This window comes from Neoarius graeffei, chromosome 9 (genome assembly GCF_027579695.1).
Source record: "Neoarius graeffei isolate fNeoGra1 chromosome 9, fNeoGra1.pri, whole genome shotgun sequence".
Classification (NCBI taxonomy): domain Eukaryota; kingdom Metazoa; phylum Chordata; class Actinopteri; order Siluriformes; family Ariidae; genus Neoarius; species Neoarius graeffei.
In genome coordinates this window covers 13,146,263-13,167,469 of record NC_083577.1, presented here as the reverse complement: position 1 = coordinate 13,167,469, position 21,207 = coordinate 13,146,263, and the positions used below count along the sequence as shown (strand labels likewise).

The window sequence follows — 21,207 nt, the reverse complement described above, 5'->3', positions numbered from 1 at the left end:
AGCGTGCACAACTGGTGCCATCCCTCCCCCAACTCCCCAACCCTCCAATTAACTACTCTGAAACAGAGCCACGCAGTTTTTTTTTTTTTCTGGAGAGCGCACGTGCAAGCAGCATGATCACAACGGGCTGCGCTCTGACGACCACCTCCCACTCCCCGATGTCACATCGGTGCCTACTTGTCTGATAGCTACATTTGCATATCAGACAAATAGGCACCACTGTGCCCTCACCGTAACCTTTCCCTAACTCAGTGAAGGGAGGAGGAGTAAAGGAGGAGCTTTTTCATCTGAAACAGTACAGAAAAAGAACGACAGAAAGAACGGCTCCCCCAGCTCGAGACTCGGTTCTCATCGTTCATGCCTAGGAGCCGTTCAAAAGAATCGGTTCGTTCGCGAACGTCACAACACTAGTGGACACCATGAGGATGAGCTCCGAGCAGCACAGAGACCAGAGGAAGTCATATCCTGTTTTAATGTTACAATAAATTCACAACTTGTTTGAAACAAGAAATGACAACTTGACTGCTGTTAGAGAATGTTGCCCAGATAATTAGCATGGACATGGTAAGGTTTTACAAGAGGTGAGCCAAGTATTGTAACTTTTTAAATGATCCCCTGGTGAACAGCTCCACTTGTTCACAGGCAATAACAGACGCTGGCCAGTAATAATAACAGTGACACTAACGTGTGTTTAAAGCAGCATGTGAATACCAGTAAGAGTGAAGACTTTTTTTTTTTTTATTTGTCAGCAGTTATGAGAGACCCGTTTGTGAAAGATTAAGTTTTTATTGTTCATAATATACGGTAGAAACTGCGTGACTCCAGGGGAAGATATAGGGAAGAGGAAAGTCCAACTATTACAGATTACAGGACCCAACATCCTTTGACGTTGAGGAGTATTGGGAAAGAATGTCCTCAAAAAAGAACAAAGTAAGAAATTTTTTGCACACAACATGACTTGCTCATTATTAAGATAAAAGGAAAACATTTAAGTAATAGAGGCCCTTGGTTCCTTTTTCAAAGGTGACTGAACCAATTTGGGAGGTTATCAAACCTTGGTGTTGGTGCTTCCTCATTCAAATGCTGATGCCGAGAGGGTATTTTCAGTGGTCAGTCTGAACAAAACTTCAACCCGAAACAGCTTGTCTCTGGACGGGACATTGGCCTCTATCATGACCCTGAAAATGGCTGGACTTGAGCCGAACTGTTTTAACTGGGAGCCAACAACACAAATGATGAAGGACTCCAAAAAGGCAACAAACACAATAAACAACACCAGTCATAATCTCTCTCTCTCTCTCTGCTCTCTCACACACACATACACTTATTCAATACATGGAAATTGAATAAAGACTTTGTATTTGGTTGAATTGTCAGTGCCAGGTGTTATTCTTTCTTCTGCAAGTCTGAGCAGTTATTAATAACAACACTAATAATAATATTATTAATGAAAGACCCCCATTCCTGCGACCTGTCCAACCGCCCCCCCCGGGCTTGATGTCACTCTTGCCTGCATTCAAAACTTGAGAGCCCTGCTTACAGGTGAAATGTCTGTCCACAACCTTTGACTTGACGGTTTGTACAGTTCACTGCTGCACATGCAGGCAATTTTCTTACATTTCTTCTCACTAACTACATAAATAACTTGTCCAGTTTTGTGTAACTTCCAGTAGCCTAAATGACCGTTCCGCTCCGTGATGGGAGTGGTAAGATGGTGGCCAGATGGCTTCACTCTGACGAGCCTATGAGCTCTCCAGATTTTTACATAGAGCTAAGTGATGTGTGCTCATTGCTCACTTGTGTATTGAGGTATTTCACTCACGTGACCAAGTCATGTGACGCTGCCATTTTGGACGGCACGGCTCGAATCAGTTTGAATGCCAGGAAGGCGACAAACGAAAAACATAAAAGAAAAAGGAGCGAGATGCAGAAAACACCTTCACTATCCAGCGACGTAGGGCATTTACAGGGTGAGCAGAGGGAGAGGTATTTGCAAAAATTGAGGTTAGCAGGCTTAGAGAACGATGTTTACCTGCTTCCACCAGGATTGTTCACTGACGTACGGAAGTACACAAAGCCCTCGTCTTTACCTGACTTCGGCCCACATGATCTGTATACCTATGTCGTTAAAAACCCATCGCCATACACAGGTATTGATCTGAAAGCGTATACGAGTTTGGATGCCTACAAATATTTTGTGTCAGGCTGGGTAACATGCCTACATCAGCGGGTCGTCCCTGGAGCCGGTGGTCGCCATCTGATTACAGCTAAGGTTTGTTCACATTTTCATTTACTTTCGGTCCTCAGGATAAACAAAATGTTATTAAATGTCATTGAAATAACTTCTTAGTCTGTTGAGACATGGCCCGTTATAAATTTGCTGTTACCAGGCAATGACCAAGAACTGTATTATTAGGGTCGGTGTAGTTGTAGCAGTGTATTAGCAACTAGCTGTTAGCACTAGCTAATGTCAACAACAGTAACTAGTATGTTACTGTAGCAATATTTACGTTCAGTCATTTGGATGACTGTTAAAACCTTTCAGTCTCAAGTTTCTCCTTTACTGGATTTACTAGTTTACTGAGCTAGCGCGCTCGGGCAAGCTGGGAGCCATCGCGCGCTCTCCGGCCGAGCCGGGAGCCATCGCACGCTCTCCGGCCGAGCCGGGAGCCATCGCGCGCTCGGCGGCCGAGCCGGGAGCCATCGCGCGCTCGGCGGCCGAGCCGGGAGCCATCGCGCGCTCTCCGGCCGAGCCGGGAGCCATCGCGCGCTAGCTCAGTAAACTAGTAAATCCAGTAAAGGAAAAACTTGAGACTGAAAGGTTTTAACAGTCATCCAAATGACTGAACGTAAATATTGCTACAGTAACATACTAGCTACTGTTGTTGACATTAGCTAGCTTGCCGTCCAAAATGGTGGACACCGGGGCGTCACGTGACCCTGTGACGTCAGGTGAAATACCTCAATACGTTTGTGTGTTCACTGCTTCAGATGGGTTAAATGCAGAGGAGGAATGTCACTGTGTGCTTAAGTATGTGCTTGAGTGTACCTGTGATGAATCAAGGTTTCTTGCTCTTGTTAGTTGGGGGGAGGACCTAGTCTCAGGTTTCCTTCCTCCCCATCATGTAGTCTCTTATTGTTTGTTATCATTATTTGTCTTTTTATGTGCGAAATAAAATAATTTTAAAAATGGTGTGGTGTGATGAATTTGGGTCACTGGTAAACCATCGTGTTAATACTGATTCACAACTCGAAACGAACCGACTCTTCTTAATGAATCACTCGAACCGGTTCACGGGTCCATTTGAATCGAAATTCATGTTGCAACTACTGTACGTGTTATTATTGTTTGTGTTTTAAGTATTCTTGAACAATTCTAACAATTTAACTCAAAAAATAGTTAAAGCGCAGTTTAATGTACGTCATTTACATGAATCAAAGAGGAAAAGCTCAATGTAGGTGATAAAGATACACTGCGAAAATAATTGTTCATTTTAATTTAGCTACATTATTGATGTAAAAATATATTAAAGGTAAAGACTATTGTGCTTTTATAATGTATCTAATCAAAATTTTTTAAGACAACAGAAAAGCGCCAATCAGAACACGAGTAACATTTTCAATATCCAATCAGCGCCTTGTTGCTTAGCCAATCGTAGAGCAGGAGGCGGAATTTGTCGGAATACGGTTGGAGAAAGAAAAAGGTAATAACAGCGCTACTTGTTAAGACTTCTGTGTGCACATTTCCGGTAATATATTTCAAAATATTTTCGAAAAAATCACACCAAAATGTCGACTAATCTTGTTCAGGAAGAGCGTGTTACTAAAGAAGAACTAAATAAACAGGTTAGTGGAAGGTGAATGATGAAAACGTTGTTAATTTTCCTGCTTATTAATGTTTGTGTTTATAGTGAGACTGTAGCACGTGTTTATGCTGATTATGGATTTTGTAGATCAAGGAACAGAAGGTTGTGATTGATGAATTGTCAAATCTGAAGAAAAACAGGGTAAGGATCCACTTTTTCACTCTACCCACACTCGTTTGAATGAATGAACAGAGATTAAGATATTATCTTGATAAAGTATAAATCCACATGCACCACTAAGATTTACTTTAATATCATTGCTCTAACCTTGGATTTAAAATGTAGTCATGGATTAATTTTAATCTGGCACATGTACTTTACACTTCCTTAAGTACAGGTTTTCCCTCAAAATGGAGGTGGAACAATATAAATTCTTCATTTGCAACCACGTGACAAAACTACATGCGTAGTTTAGACCGCCGCCATACATACATACATACACACACAGTGGTAAGATATACAATGGTGAAAGTACAGACTGGAAGGTAAAGAGGAGTTACATTTAGAAGCTTGGAGTCATTTCTCAAATCTATTTTAAAAACAATCATTTTGACTGTTTCATAAGATAGGTATTTGACACACTGTATGTGCGTCAGATGCCTATCTTTTGAAGCAGTCGAAATGATTGTATGTAGTTATAAAAGAGCACTCACCAGGCAAGGAGGCTACAGTATTTGAGGTAGTGGATTGACATGAATCTTGTTCGATTGACTGTGATCTTTTGGGAAGATTCTTCAATAATTTTTGTGTTTCTTTCTGCGCTCTGTAAACCTAGCATTTTGAGCTACCGCTTTAGTACCATCTTTGATTTTGTTGTAGCCCAGTCTGGATCTGTAAAATTGTAGAGATCAGCTCCTTTCCCTAAATGGAAAGAAAAAGCAAAATATAAGCATCTTCATCAAAAATTATGTACAGCTCTTTTTGAAATAAAATAATTGTGGAAGCCTTTGATTGTCGGCTCACGCACTCGATGTTTGAAAGTACAGACTGGATCTGTAAATGTGACAAATCTGGATTTGTCATGTTCGACAGCGGTGAGTTTCTGCATGACCAGGTTATTAAACGATCCAGCATTTCTTACATATTGCTATCTTTCATTAATAACTAGTTTGTAGCACTTACCACTGATAATCGTGGTTTTTGCTCTCATCGCTTAGATCAGCCCGGTTTATGTTGGACAGCCATTGATGACCATGCTCCGTGGACAGCCCTCTTGTTTTTTTTTCTCCTTGATTATTTATAATTGCTGGAATTCTAAAGAACCCCTTGTCTCAAATAGAGTTGTGCCCGCATCCAATTACAGCACAAAGAGTAGGCATAGCGAAGAAACAAAAGTAATTCTATGACACTGATGCCTACTATGATGCCTACAAACATCTAGGTGCATTGTGGGTATTCTCTACCACAAGGGCACATAAGTGAAAAAGGGCTCCAAGTGAAAAATAATTAGTGAACAGGGTTCAGTAAGGGTTTATTCCTGGTTAGGGATGCACTGGATTGGGAGTCTGTCCTGGGAACACTGCTATAATAATAATAATAATAATAATAATTTATTATTATTATTATTATTATTATTAACAACAATAACAAATTTATATAGCGCCTTTCAAGGAACCCAAGGACACTTTACATAGTGGGAAAAAAATTAAAAACAGAAAGCCTGAGCGAGCAAGTGAGTTTTTAGGTGTTTTTTTTTTTTTTAAGGGACTAAAGGAAGGAGCATTGCGGATCATCAGAGAGAGAGAGTTCCAGAGAGTGGGAGCAGCTACACTGAAGGCTCTATCCCCAGATGTCCACAGTCTGGTGTGGGGATAAGGAGCATACCCTTCTCAGTGGACCGCAGAGTCCGGGATGGGGTATAGTGGTGTAAGCGGTCCGACAAATACTGGGGAGCAAGGGCATGAGATTTGTAGATGAGAAGGAGCAGGGCTTTCCCCAAAGCGTGGATATGTGGTGCGATGTCAACACTGTGCTAGTACTTGCACACTTTAAAAAAAAAAAAATCAATACCATAAATTGAACAATGCAGAGTACTTGCTGCACCTAAATATCTCCTATTCCCCTCTGAAAATGAGTAATAACTATAGAAATAGGAAGATATTGTAATATATAGGTTTAGACTATCCTGGTACTCAACCCAGAAGTGAAAATTAAGGGTTTTGCTGCGTGCACCGACTGCTATTCACAACCATACATACAAACCACATTCTAGGCATGATTTGACCTCAGTTGTGTTCCTGGCATCCTGAAGTTGGAAAATGAAGAGACGTATTATGAAGTATTTTCATGTCAAATCTAATTTTGCCCCTTGCATATTTGACGAGGTAAAAAACAGCAAATTTAATAATGTTGAATTGTGCCTAAATCAGCCCTAGATGCCACCAGAATGCACTGTTTGAAGTCTCTAATTTCAAAATTTTAAGGATGAGCATGTCCCCGGACCTCCCCTAGGAGCCTTTGGGGCCCTCCGGGCCGGGCTCTGCATTGGTAGCACCACTTTGATATATATATATATATATATATATATATTTTTTCTGGGGAAAGCCCTAAGGAGGATTTTATATGTGATGTGGGACTTGACCTGGAGCTAGTATGTATGGGGGTGGGGGCGATGTGGTGCCAGTGCTTGGTACGAGTGAGAAGCCTCACAGCTGAGTTCTGCACATACTCCAGAGCTTTGCTGGGCAGGCCAAGCAGGACACCGTGGAAGTAGTCTAGGCAGGAAGTGATAAATGCATGGATGAGGGTCTCAGCCACAGAGTCAGAGAGTAAAGGCTGAAGTCTGGAGATGTTCTTGAGGTGGTAGAAGGCAGATTTAGTCATGAGGTTGATGAGTCCAGATTTAGTCATGAGAGAATGGAGTCCAGAATGACACCCAGGTTGTCGACTTCTGGGGATGGAGAGATAATGCAGCTATCCACATCCAGCAGGAGGTCAACAGCCTTCTGGAGCAGTAGCTTGGGAGTCACAACCAGGAGTTCAGTTTTATTGCTGTTGAGCTTGAGTAGGTTGGATGACATTTACTGTTACCTCTTTTCCACCAACAGGGACTGGGTTCCATTCTGATTTGTGCACCAAATTCCATTTTGAACCATTCAGAGCATTTTGACCAAAAAGAAATTGGTTCGGAAAAGTTGGTTCGCAGCTGAAACCAAAACATAGCTGGTTTTTCCGGCACAAACCATAATGTCAGTGGGCATGTCATTAGTTTGAAGAGGAAGCAGAGTGCAGGAATGGAGGACTCAATGGAAAAGGAGACCTCTTCAGAAAAAATGGACCAAAAACAAATACCTGCAGTAACAGAACAAAAGCTTGCAGGTAATTGTGATCTGCCATCTTGCTGCTGCTGTTTACTCCCGTTGTTTATTGTGTAACACCCTCCATTCATGACGCATCCTTGATTACAATGATTCTGCTCAAAAGCAGTGAAAACGTGGGCTGGTTTGCTAGCTGGGACCAAGGTTCAAAGAATCCTGAACAGAACCGGTTCAAGAACCGATTCCCTATTGGTGGAAAAGGGGAATGTGTGAGAGCATACGCTGCTGTCTCCCAAAAATGATTTCTTTTTGGTTTGTTGCAGAAAAGGGTCAAAGTATTATACGTTTATTTATTTATGGACCATTTTTTTTCTCCCATAGAAAGTCTTTGTCCAGCAGCCAAACAGCAACATCTTCTTCCTCGCAGACAAAGGAGAGACACTGAGTACCTGCAAGAGTGAGACTTCCCCTCATCCTTTTCTCATATCATGCTTTTTTGTAGAGCAGAGCAGAAACATTTAGCTGAATCTCCTTTTTCTTTCCATACAGAGGATCTGGACAAAATAAAGAAAGAATACCAGGACATGTAGCTAGAGTCTGGCTGAGTGTGAGGAACATGTGTGGGATCTGCTGTGTAGTGAGTTTGACCTCGTCTCAGTGTACGCTTCATGATCACATCTATGAAAAGCTGCGTAATCGAGGACCTGATCACAGCCAGGACATCACAAAAAGGTCCTCGGATCCAGAGTACAGTTGTCTTTTCTCTGCTCATGTCCTCAACATGAGAGGAAGTCCGACCCCACAGCCTCTGCAAGATGACGATGGTAATCTCCTCCTCTGGAACGGGGAGGTGTTTGATGGTTTAACGGTGGAACCTGAGGAAAATGATACCAAAGTTATCTTCGATCACTTGTCAGCGTGCAAAACTCAGTCAGATATGTTATCCGTCCTGTGTCAGGTTAAGGGACCATGGGCAATTATCTATTACCAGAAAGAGGAACATTGTGTCTGGTTTGGGAGGGATTTCTTTGGGAGAAGAAGTCTGCTTTGGAGCTGGGAGTTGGACGAGAGTTCCTTTACGCTGATGTCTGTGTCCTCTCGTTCAGCAGATCTTGGTTCCTCAAACTGTTTAGAAGTACCAGCAGTTGGTGTTTACAGACTGGACTTGAAGAGTTGGTCACAGCGGGAAAGTCTGAAAATTGAGGTTTATTCATGGGGTTCTCTTGATTCTGATTTCACCTGGGAAGGTCTTCCCAATTCTGTTTCCTTCGTCATGAACGATTCCGGACTTATTCTATCATCTCCAGTTCCCCCGATTAACATGTCCATAACTGATGTGGAACCAAATTCTTGTAATTCTGGTCAAACATCACTGGATGATCTTAAGGAGCTTCTAAAAAGCACCGGAAAGCGAGAAATGGTTTGCCGTCTCATAGACGTCCTCAGTGACGCTGTGCGCAAGAGGGTGCAGCACCTTCCTTGTCAGTCCAACACCGACCAAGCGCAAGTTGCCATACTTTTTTCTGGGGGAATTGATTCCACAATCCTGGCTATTCTTGCCGATCGGTACATACCTCCAGACCAACCCATCGACCTCTTCAATGTGGCGTTTCAACTCCAGGAATCAAAGGCAAATCAGGGTTCAGGGAAGAAAGGACAAAATAATAAAAAAGGGCACACAAGTCATGATGTGACGTCGCTTCAACCAAAGTTTGACGTTCCTGATAGAATCACTGGTTGGGACAGTTTACGGGAACTTACAGCTCTCAATCCCTCACGGAAATGGAACTTTGTTGAGATCAACATTTCTCAAGAGGAGCTTAGGGAAATACGGGTGAAGAACATCTGCCACCTGGTACATCCTTTGGACACTGTTCTGGATGACAGTATCGGATGTGCCATGTGGTTTGCAGCTCGAGGAATTGGCTTTGTATCAGATGGAACACAATTGAGGCAACATAGGTCAACAGCAAAGGTTGGTTTTATTTTCAACAGCATTAGTGTTGGGGACATTTTTTTGTGTGTCACTTACAGTGGTGCTTGAAAGTTTTGAACCCTTTAGAATTTTCTATATTTCTGCATAAATATGACCATCAGATTTTCACACAAGTCCTAAAAGTAGATAAAGAGAACCCAGTTAAACAAATGAGACAAAAATATTATACTTGGTCACTTATTTATTGAGGAAAATGATCCAATATTACATATCTGTGAGTGACAAAAGTATGTCAACCTTTGTTTTCAGTATCTGGTGTGACCCCCTTGTGCAGCAATAACTGCAACTAAATGTTTCCGGTAACTGTTGATCAGTCCTGCACACCGGCTTGGAGGAATTTTAGCCCATTCCTCCATACAGAACAGCTTCAACTCTGGGATGTTGGTAGGTTTCCTCACATGAACTGCTCGCTTCAGGTCCTTCCACAACATTTTGATTGGATTAAGGTCAGGACTTGGACTTGGCCATTCCAAAACAGTAACTTTTTATTCTTCTTTAACCATTCTTTGGTAGAACGACTTGTGTGCTTAGGATCATTGTCTTGCTGCATGACCCACCTTCTCTTGAGATTCAGTTCATGGGCAGATGTCCTGACATTTTCCTTTAGAATTCGCTGGTATAATTCAAAATTCATTGTTCTATCAATGATGGCAAGCCATCCTGGCCCAGATGCAGCAAAACAGGCCCAAACCATGATACTACCACCACCATGTTTCACAGATGGGATAAGGTTCTTATGCTGGAATGCAGTGTTGTCCTTTCTGCAAACATAACGCTTCTCATTTAAACCAAAGTTCTATTTTGGTCTCATCTGTCCACAAAACATATTTTTCCAATAGCCTTCTGGCTTGTCCACGTGATCTTTAGCAAACTGCAGACGAGCAGCGGTGTTCTTTTTGGAGAGAGGCTTTCTCCTTGCAACCCTGCCATGCACACCATTGTTATTCAGTGTTCTCCTGATGGTGGACTCATTAACATTAGCCAATGTGAGAGAAGCCTTCAGTTGCTTAGGCCCTGTCCACACGGCAACGGATTCAGGTGACTCCGATACAATTGCTTATCGTTTAGGCTTGGCGTCCACACGGCACCAGCGTTTTGGGTGCCCAAAACGCAATCTTTTTGAGAACGGGTTCCAGAGTGGAAAGATCTGGCAACGTTGCCGTTGTGAAGTCGTCTGGATGAGTAGAACGGATTTGTTTACGATGACGTCACAACCACATGACTGTGAGTGCTTCACGCCGGGTAGAAGTGTAACGAATATCACCAGGAAAAAGCCTTACAGAGCACTAGTGAGAGTGAAACACGAGCTTGGATATTATTATTATTATTATTATTATTATGTTCAGTGTTAGTTCACAGTAGTAATGCAAGAAGCAGAATAGTGACAGTAATAGTGAAGCAAAAACATGCAATTGTACAAACACTGCAGCTCTACAGCAAAATATTCATTTATGAAATGGTCTGATTCTTAACACCAGTAGTGCCAATGATCTTCTCATTGCGATGCGAGTTGTCAACAAATCCTATAACTTGGTTCATGAAACGCGCTTACAAAATATTTTCACTGTGAATATTTATTGTGTAATGGTGCAATCCCGCCAGCAAAAATAGGGAAAAAAAGGAGCGATCTCACCTCTTCAGATGTTGATTTAAGTCCGACAATACATTCCTCAAAAAGGGCGTAGAAGAGCAAATTAATCCAATTTATTCCGGACCATTAAAGACGCCGCCTTCCGCGTAGAATCATACGTCATCCTCGCCACCATATTGGATAGGTCAAAGCGGAGAATAAAGATTCATGTGCTGCCTTTAACTGTACCAATAGGTTTATCGTCCAAACGAGATCACATGGGATTACCTTTACCAGGTGAGAAACAAATTAATCCATCAACTTGTAGTATTCAATTTATTCCGAACCATTAAAGACACCGCCTTCCGCGTAGAATCATACGTCATCCTCGCCGCCATATTGGAGAGGTCAAAGCGGAGAATAAAGATTCATGTGCTGCGTTTAACTGTACCAACAGGTTTGCCGTCCAAACGAGATCACATTCGATTACCTTTCACAGGTGAGACTGGAAAAATACTTTTCATTGTATTTGGTCATTATAATGTAATTTTACAAACAGATTTTCCTGACTTTGTGGCTAATATGAAGTCTCGCGCATTATGCGCATGCGTCCTTACTTCTTCTATTGTTCTGGTGTCTCCGAAGGGACCGTCTTACAGCGCCCCTAGAGGTGTGGCATGTGTATTGCATCGTTTTCAGCAAGCGTTGCGTTTCCATTTGGACCTGATATTTTACTGATTGTTGCCCATTTGGACGCGATATATTTTTAAATAACATCTCGTTGCCATTGTCGTGTGGATGTAGCCTTAGAAGTTACCCTGGGGTCCTTTGTGACCTCGCCGACTATTACACACCTTGCGCTTGGAGTGATCTTTGTTGGTCGACCACTCCTGGGGAGGGTAATAATGGTCTTGAATTTCCTCCATTTGCACACAATCTGTCTGACTGTGGATTGGTGGAGTCCAAACTCTTTAGAGATGGTTTTGTAAACTTTTCCAGCCTGATGAGCATCATCAACGCTTTTTCTGAGGATCTCAGAAAATCTCCTTTGTTCATGCCATGATACGCTTCCCACAAACGTGTTGTGAAGATCAGACTTTGATAGATCCCTGTTCTTTAAATAAAACAGGGTGCCCACTCACACCTGATTGTCATCCCATTGATTGAAAACACCTGACTCTAATTTCACCTTCAAATTAACTGCTAATCCTAGAGGTTCACCTACTTTTGCTACTCACAGATGTGTAATGTTGGATCATTTTCCTCAATAAATAAATGATCAAGTACCGTATTTTCTGGACTATAGAGCGCACCTGTATATAAGCCGCATCCGCTCTATTTAAAAAAAAAAAAAAAAAAAAGAAGATATACAAGCTGCACCGGGCTATAAGCCGCAGATATCTATGTTGAAAAATTAGATATTTACTGCATGTACAGAACGATTTTGTACTGTAAATGTACATGTATGTACCTGAACAGATTCTTTCTGAACAGTGCCTTTTAACACGGCAGCAACTTTGCTGATTAAAACGGAACAGAACCAAGAGAAAATAACCGGTATTTATTTACCTTCATTTCTCCTGTGTTTGAAACCACAAGTCACTTTAATCATCTTCGCTGAAACCCATGAAGTCGTCTTCTTCATTTGTCATGCGTGTTCTATCTGCTAAAGATCTGCTAATTCTTCTTTGCATTGATTTTTCGTCTATCTTATTTTTGATTCTACTTCCGGTTAGAGCACCCCTAGCGGTGGAAGAAAAATCCACAGAATAGCCGCACCTTTGTATAAGCCGCATGGTTCAAAACCTAGGAAAAAAGTAGCGGCTTATAGTCCAGAAAATACGGTATAATATTTTTGTCTCATTTGTTTAACTGGGTTCTCTTTATCTCCTTTTAGGACTTGTGTGAAAATCTGGTGATGTTTTAGGTCGTATTTGTGCAGAAATATAGAAAATTCTAAAGGGTTCACAAACTTTCAAGCACAACTGTAAATATAAGATTGGGCGATGTATGCTAGATTTACGCATCATGATCTCTTAATTTGGTCATTCGCTTGTCATAGATTCATTTAGGGAAGAGGAAAAAAAGTACTCTACTAAAATTTGCTACGAAGGTCCGGATAAGCAACCAAGGTAGCAAAAACTGTTTAGCGTTTCACCAGGAATAATTAGTTGATGGTTATCAATAAAAAAATCTCAAATGCTTATTTTATTTTGTAGAGATGCTTTACATTACCAATTTGACTTGTGCTGTGCACGACAAACATCTCAAACTTGAACAAATCAGATGACCTCATAGAACGACATAGTGCCAAATTGTTAAACCAAACCAGCTAACTTCATAATCCACGTACAAAGAACAAGGGCCTCATTTAGTTGTTCTTTGGATTATTTGTCTTCTTGTCCATTGGTAGGTTGTTCTGACAGGCATTGGGGCAGACGAGCAGCTAGCTGGCTACTCCAGACACCGAGTGCGGTTTAAAACCTCCGGTTTACAGGGACTCGTCAAGGAGCTGGCTATGGAGCTGGGCCGGATATCCTCCAGGAATCTCGGACGAGATGATCGAGTTATTGCAGATCATGGTAAAGAAGCCAGGTAAATATCCGTTCCATCATTTTGAGAAGTTTGAACGGATCCGTATGTGTAACGATCTTAATGATCATCATCATCATCACGGGCTTCAAAAGATTGTCTTTGAAATATAGCCCTGAATACATCAATGTGATGTTTAAATAATTAACTCCAAATTGGTGTTTGGGTCAGATTTGTTAACTCTAGTTTTTCCATTTAAAATAGAGACTTTGGGGGCAGGGCTACATATGAGTTCAGTTATTAAACTCAAGGACCAATTGCATCCCAGCTTAGGTTTACAAAATATGGAAACTTTCTAAAGCTAGCCAACTAATGTATCTAATGTACGCGATGAACTAAATGGTGGTTGACTGATATGGTAACATTTTGTAAATGTTTGGCTGCTGTGAAAAATGATTAATTTCATATTATTTTTTTTTGAATATTCTAGAACTACTTCATACCACAGTGCTGTTCATTGTCAAATCAGTTTGAGCAGAATGAATTAATAGTTCAATTTTCAGCTCTGACAGTGCAGCTGCCAGTCAAACGTTTATTATTATTACTACACTTGTTCTAAGACATCATTTCTATAGCAACAGCTCATTCACAGGTATTTGTACGGCAGGCGCGCCACACAAACAAATTGCTAAAAACGTGTGTAATATTAGAGTTGCGTATTGTTGGTTTTTTTTCCCTGATACCGTTACTGAAACGATGCATTTAAAAAAAAAAAGTCAACAATATTTAAAGAAAGGCTTTTTATTTTGAAGTAAATTTTGAACTTATTCATACAAACAATATATATTTAAGCATTTTAACCGTGTTTAAGGACCTACGAGCTAACAAAGGCATCTGCCACCATTGGAGCAAGTGTAATGTTAACTAGCAACAGCACGTGAGGTGCAGTGATGCTTTTATTGCCTGTAACGTCCGTTTTAACACACAGAGTAAATATTTCATTAAATTGATGTTTTATTAAATTGACTTTATTCAGAAGAATGAAGTATAATAGTGCGAATAAAAATTGAGTTTCAAAAATCATTTTACTGTAGTTGTTTGGGCGTGTTTTATATGTGACAATGAATTTATATGTAACCACTCAAATATCATTTATAAAAATATGCTATAAGTAATTTACTAGGTACTAGTGAGTATTAGTATAAATACATGGGTAATAATACATAGAAAAAAAATCGCATGTGCTGATTGGTCAAGAAATTCAGACTAACAATTATTCTCCGAAGGCGAAGTAAATTTCGGTGAATAATAACTGAGATGAGGTCAAGGTTATTATTCACCAATATTCACTGAGCCTGACGTGGATAATTTGTTTTAGTATAAATACACAGGTGATTATTTAAAAAAAAATCATATTTAAAAAACAGCTGCGTCTACAGCTGTTTTTTTACCCCTCCTAGAACTGCCACCTTATTGTGGTGGAGGGGTTTGTGTGCTTGAATGATCCTAGGAGCTATGTTATCGGGGGCATTACGCCCCTGTTAGGGTCTCCCAAGGCAGACAGGTCCTAGGTGACAGGCCAGACTAAGAGCAGTTCACCAAAACCCTTATGGAGAATAATCGATCAAGGACCGTGACGTCGCCTGGTATGGCGCAGCCGGGGCCCCACCCTGGAGCCAGGCCTGGGGTTGGGGCTCGTATGCGAGCGCTTGGTGGCCGGGCCTTTGCCCACGGGGCCCGGCCGGGCTCAGCCCGAAGCGGTGACGTGGGCCCGACCTCCTGTGGGTTCACCACCCATAGAGGTAGCCGTAGGGGGCCGGTGCAGTGTGGATTGGGCGGCAGTCGAAGGCAGGGGCCTCGGCGACCTGATCCCTGAACACAGTGGCTAGCTGTTGGGACATGGAATGTCACTTCACTGGGGGGGAAAGAACCTGAGCTTGTGCGGGAGGTTGAGAGGTACCAGCTAGAGATAGTTGGGCTCACCTCCACGCACAGCTTGGGCTCTGGAACCCAGCTCCTCGAGAGGGGCTGGACTCTCTACTTCTCTGGAGTCGCCCATGGTGAGCGGCGGCGGGCTGGTGTGGGCTTGCTTATAGCTCCCTAGCTCAGCCGCCATGTGTTGGAGTTTACCCCAGTGAATGAGAGGGTCGCCTCTCTGTGCCTTCGGACTGGGGAGAGGGCTCTTGCTGTTGTTTGTGCCTACGGGCCGAATAGCAGTATAGAGTATTCGGCCTTCTTGGAGTCCCTGGGAGAGATACTGAGAGGTGCTCAGACTGGGGACACCATTGTTCTACTGGGGGACTTCAATGACGACAGTGACACCTGGAGGGGCGTGGTTGGGAGGAACGGCCTCCCCACTCTGAACCCGAGTGGTGTTTTGTTATTGGACTTCTGTGCTAGTCACGGTTTGTGCATAATGAACACCATGTTCGAGCATAGGGGTGTCCATAAGTGCACGTGGCACCAGGACACCTTAGGTCGGAGGTCGATGATAGACTTTGTTGTCATTTCATCTGATCTCCGGCCCTATGTCTTGGACACTCGGGTGAAGAGAGGGGCTGAGCTGTCAACTGATCACCACCTGGTGGTGAGTTGGATCCGTTGGCGGAGGAGGAAGCCGGACAGACCTGGCAGGCCCAAACGTATGGTGAGGGTCTGCTGGGAACGTCTGGACGAGCACTCTGTCAGGGAGGTCTTTAACTCCCACCTCCGGGAGAGCTTCTCCCAGCTTCCGAGGGAGGCGGGGGACATTGAGTCTGAGTGGACCATGTTCTCTACCTCCATTGTAGACGCAGCTGTTCGGAGTGTTCCTGTTTGGGAACCACAGGATTTAATCTCTGCTTTTTGCAGATGATGATGTCCTGTTGGCTTCTTCAAACCAGGACCGTCAGCATGCACTGGGGCGGTTTGCAGCCGAGTGTGAAGCGGCTGGGATGAGAATCAGCACCTCCAAGTCCGAGGCCATGGTTCTCGACCGGAAAAGGGTGGCTTGCCCTCTCCAGGTTGGTGGAGAAGTCCTGCCTCAAGTGGAGGAGTTTAAGCATCTTGGGATCTTGTTCACGAGTGAGGGAAGGATAGAGCGTGAGGTCGACAGGCGGATCGGTGCAGCCTCCGCAGTGATGCGGTCGCTTTACCGGTCCGTTGTGGTGAAGAAGGAGCTGAGCCAAAAGGCGAAGCTCTCGATTTACCGGTCGATCTACCTTCCGACTCTCACCTATGGTCATGAGCTTTGGGTAATGACCGAAAGAACAAGATCGCGGATACAAGCGGCCGAAATGAGTTTCCTTCGCAGGGTGGCTGGGCGCTCCCTTAGAGATAGGGTGAGAAGCACAGTCACTCAGGAGGAGCTCGGAGTAGAGCCGCTGCTCCTCCACATCAAGAGGAATCAGCTGAGGTGACTCGGGCATCTCTTTCGGATGCCTCCTGGACGCCTCCCTGGGGAGGTGTTCCAGGCATGTCCCCCCGGGAGGAGGCCCTGGGGAAGACCAAGGACACGAGGGACTATGTCTCTCGGCTGGCCTGGGAACGCCTCGGTGTTCTTCCCAAGGAGTTGGCCGAGGTGTCTGGGGAAAGGGAAGTTTGGGCTTCCATGCTCAGACTGCTGCCTCCACGACCCGGCCCCGGATAAGTGGAAGATGATGAGACGAGACGCATTTTAAAAAATTTCAATCTACAAAAGCAGCATGTAAATGTAATAAAAGCATGGTGCAGACTTGTCACTTATCTACACCGAGTCACATAAAATACTTTTTGAAGTGGATAAAATAAATCACAATTCTACCTTACTTTTGAATAGTTTTAGATCAAACTTCGCAGCATCTTTAGTGCTTTTATGTATGAACAGTGTAGGTGTAGTTAATGATTTTATGTATTTAAGATTGGATAAGTGCTCAATCTTTAATAATTACATGAAATCAGTCTCATTAAAATTTGAAGGTTAATAATTAAAATGAATCAATCCTATTGAATCGTTTAATTTAACTCATTTGAATTGAATCATACCATAGAATCAGTCTCATTTGAATCGTTTGAAGTGAATCATTTAGTGAATCGTTCAATGAATCATTTAGTGAATCATACCATTGATCCTGGGTAAATTACCAGACAGCTAAAATGGTATCTTCCAAATTATTATTGATCACTTACCATATTACAAATTATCTACACCTTTCCTTGAATTCTTTGCGATTGGGCCACCTCAAAAGTATTAGAATAGCAGATGAATACACACAGCTTTGATAATAAATGAATTTATTATACAAAGATCAAAAATGGATAATCAGTTGGAATATATACAGTGAGGTGTGTGTGTAAGAGAGGGAGAGAGAGAGACACCTTGGGTCTCTCTTGAAGTTGGAATGTGTCCGTGCGAGGACGAGCCAGGGTGTGTGTGGAATGTTTATCTGCAATCTTGGTGTGTGCGTGGGGGGAAGGCCCTATGGCCTAGCTCAGGGGTTTTCAAAGTGTGGGAGAGTCAGCCCCCCCTCGGAGAGCAAATAAACAACAGCCCCCCCCCCTTACAAATTTTGTTGTTACTATACTTAATGTTCCATTCGTATTTTTAAAAAATGGTTGTTGTACACATTATTTTTTTTTCTTTTTCACATTTTAAACATCTGTGCTTTTTAAAACATCTTGTTTTACACATTTTAAACATCCCATAGCATCGTTAGCTAGCACCTTTTGGCAGACAACACACTGTGGCAGTGGAGCATCTTCAGATCCAGTCCATGAAATTCCAACCTTTAAATAATCGTGGTCATACTTCCTTCGTTTTCCAGTCCCCCAGGATTCCGCGGGCCTTTTTTGTGATTGTTGTGGGCTAAAATGTCTGATGTTGCGGGGGGTTTTCCAAAAAAATTGCGATGAAAGTTGCGGTGTTTTTTAGGTTTTTGTTGCGATTACATTGCGGGAGGAAGTGAAAGTTGCGAGAAATTGTTGCGATTTTCTCTTTTTGTGATTAAAATTGAGTGATATGTTAAATATTAAGTTATTACTGAAAAACTATTGATTAAAAAAACAAAGAGAAATGGTCCTATAAACAACTTTACCAATATAAAAGATTACCAGGACTACAAAAATGCAGAAAAATAGGCTTTACTTATCCAAATGCACCTGTTGGTTCAAAAGTTAAAGTGCATAGAACCTCACAGCACAACATGAAGTTACCTTAAAATATAATATAAATGCCTCAGCTTTTATGTAAGAAAAAAAAAACTATTAATACTAGTACTGTGTGCAGGCAGTCTCTCCTGAAGACTAAATTAAACAATAATTATAAACTAATAAAATAAATGGCTCAGGCTTCATAGAAGAAAAAAACAATTTGAACAGAATCTCACAGTATGATGCTGAAGCTGCCTAAACAATGGAAAATAAAATACCATTTTGGCAAAAATGTTGGCATCCATTAATTTCTTGTATTAAGTAAAAAAAAATAAAGTGCACAGTCCTTCAGTGTAAACATAACACACTTTCAGTGTTGCCAGATACTGCTGACGTTTTCCAGTCCAAAATATGTTCAAAACCCGCCAAAATGCACTTGAAATCGCCCAATCTGGCAACACGACGCGCATGCTGCTTCTCTTGAACGTTAACACGGAAGTAAGGCGGAAGGTAGTTTGTCGACGTCACCTCAAGACGACGCCAACGATTGGTCAAATTTGCGGGAAAGTTGCGGTGATTGGATATCATTGCAACACCGCCCTGAATTTGCGGGGATTGGTTGAATTTGCGCTGAAGTTGCAAATTGCAACATCCTGGAGGCTCTGTTTTTTTGCTTGGCCCAGACTTTGTCTCCTCACTCACTGTAGCTTTAGGTACTAAAAACCGATCCATTTTGTCTCTCACGTTGCGCCCCCCCTGAAGAACTCTGGCGCCCCCCAGGGGGGGCGCGCCCCACACTTTGAAAAGCCCTGGCCTAGCTAAAGTGTGTTTGTCATCTGCAATCTTGGAGGAGGTGAATCCTCATGATTTAGTGAGCATGTGTTTTCTAAGTAACAAAGGAATTCCATACTCATTATCAAACTCACTGAAATCTTAATAAGGTCAAAATGTATAATAAGAATGAAATTGAGGGTTTTAGTAAGGAATGAGAGAGAGACATGCACAAACTTATGGATTAACCAATTTTAAATCAACAAACAAATGATGGAGAACCAAAATTCAGTGTACACTTCATATAACTTCACATTAAGTGAATAATTCCTAAGACTTAAACTTCTGCCCAATGCCTTTCTTACTGCAAAAGTCTCGCCTTTTGTAGGAAGCACAGTCTTACTGGAGAAGTGGATCTCGGAGAGGAAGTTTGCGCTTCGGTGAGGAAGAGAGAAGTTTTCTCTGGAGATCTTCGTAGTTGAGACGAACAGTCTTTGTTTAGTACTGTGCACGGATTTAAAAGAAACTGCTTTCGCTCGCAGTTGCGTACGCTTTAAAAGAAAAATAATACTTGCAAACCAGTTTAATAACTCGCTTGAGTTGATGATCGCGTTTCCGAAATCTAACTTGATCAGGGTTAGATAGAGAAGAAAACGCGCGGTTTAGACGTCTGATGGTGAGTACTCTTCTGGTCAGTCTCGCTTGGAGTCCGACGCGAAAGAGCGAAGATGGCTGGGTTCCAACTCTTTTTCTTGGAATGCTGAAAGATGTGATGTAAGTGATCCCGCCCAGGCGTGACGTAGTCAACGCGGAAGTTGGCTGGGAGTTGTAGTTCTTAGACACAAGATGGCGGCATGATACCTACAATAGTATTTTCTTTCATCATTTGTAATTCTTCCTCACTTCTGGTGACAAAGCGATTGACCGCCATTTTGCTGAATTGCTTGAGGGGATTATCGAGAAATAGTCAGAATCTCTCAACTAATTGGCGCATGCAGTTTTCTATAATCACCTCGAGCAACTCGGCAAAATGGCAGCCAGTTGCTTCGTCACCAGAAGTGAGGAAGAATTACAAACGATAGAAAATGCTGTTCGTAAAAGCACTAAAGATGCTGCGAAGTTTGGTCTAAAAATATTCAAAGGTAAGGTGATTTTGTGAACAAAATAATTTGAGTCAGCGTAGGTAAGTGATGCAAGTCTGTGCTGTGCCTTTATTACATTTGCATGCTGCTTTTGAAGTTTGAAATAACTGACTTTTTAATACAATTTTTTTTTAAAATAAATCACCTGTGTATTTATCCTAAAACAATTATCTACCTCAGACTCGGTGAATAATATCAACTTCATCTCGGTTATTATTCACTTCACCTCTGGCAAATAATTTTTAATATCCGTCAATAGTATGGTCATTGATGTAATATAAAGTCTTGGTTTTAAATGGAAAAGTGAGAAATCCACAATATGGGAACAAACTAGACCCAAACACAGAATCTGTTTAATCAGAAATAGTGTTCAAATCATTGAAACAACATTTTGTATTGTTTTTCAGAAGATGGCAGAATATAATGGTAGTGATGTTCATGAACTCATTTTTGTGTTTAGATTTCCGTACTTGGACGAGGACGTCGTGAGCTTCCTGAACACACTGCCGGTTTGGGAGAAGGCAGATCTGTCTCTGCCCCGAGGATTTGGAGAAAAACTCCTTCTGAGGCTAGCAGCTGTAGAGCTCGGACTTGGACCTTGTGCTGTTCTGCCTAAGAGAGCCATGCAGTTTGGTTCTCGAATAGCCAAGCTGGAGAACAGCCGTGAAAAGGCATCAGAAAAGTGCATGAGACTGATCACTGATTAGAGTATAGGGTTTAATTTATTCAGTCGCACAAAAAGTGGATTTGATTTTTTTTCTTCCTCAAGCCCTGTGTGTGAAACTTAAGTGTGTTTGAATGCTATATTAAATAAACATCTGGATTTTGAAGTTGTTCTCTGAAGTATCTGTCGCACGCTGTATAAGATGCGAGGTTTCCGACGTCAAAGCGTCCTGATATCTCATGGACATACACTGGCCTCCTGAAATAAAAAAAAAAAAAGTTTATACACAACATGGGACATTTT

At 42.1% G+C, this 21,207-nt stretch overlaps 3 protein-coding genes across 3 annotated transcripts in view; 2 read left to right on the top strand and 1 right to left on the bottom strand.

Moving 5' to 3' along the window:
• The first annotated feature begins 3,686 nt into the window (after positions 1-3,686).
• On the top strand, positions 3,687-7,763 carry LOC132891460 (ASNSD1 upstream open reading frame protein-like). The gene is made up of 4 exons (XM_060929028.1): positions 3,687-3,846; positions 3,954-4,007; positions 7,505-7,580; positions 7,673-7,763. The coding sequence occupies exons 1-4, from the start codon at positions 3,790-3,792 to the stop codon at positions 7,711-7,713; spliced, it is 228 nt and encodes a 75-aa protein (XP_060785011.1). The 5' UTR covers positions 3,687-3,789; the 3' UTR covers positions 7,714-7,763.
• Positions 7,740-21,070, top strand: asnsd1 (asparagine synthetase domain containing 1). Its single transcript, XM_060929026.1, has 3 exons — positions 7,740-9,098; positions 13,103-13,284; positions 20,701-21,070. Exons 1-3 carry the CDS (start codon positions 7,740-7,742, stop codon positions 20,945-20,947), a joined length of 1,788 nt encoding a protein of 595 aa, XP_060785009.1. The 3' UTR covers positions 20,948-21,070.
• zgc:136439 (uncharacterized protein LOC678627 homolog) overlaps positions 20,937-21,207 on the bottom strand; it is a 33,312-nt gene continuing 33,041 nt past the window's right edge. The window contains exon 8 of the mRNA XM_060929027.1: positions 20,937-21,162. Coding sequence (XP_060785010.1) covers positions 21,042-21,162 — 121 coding nt within the window. The 3' untranslated portion in view covers positions 20,937-21,041. The remainder of the gene's footprint in view (positions 21,163-21,207) is intronic.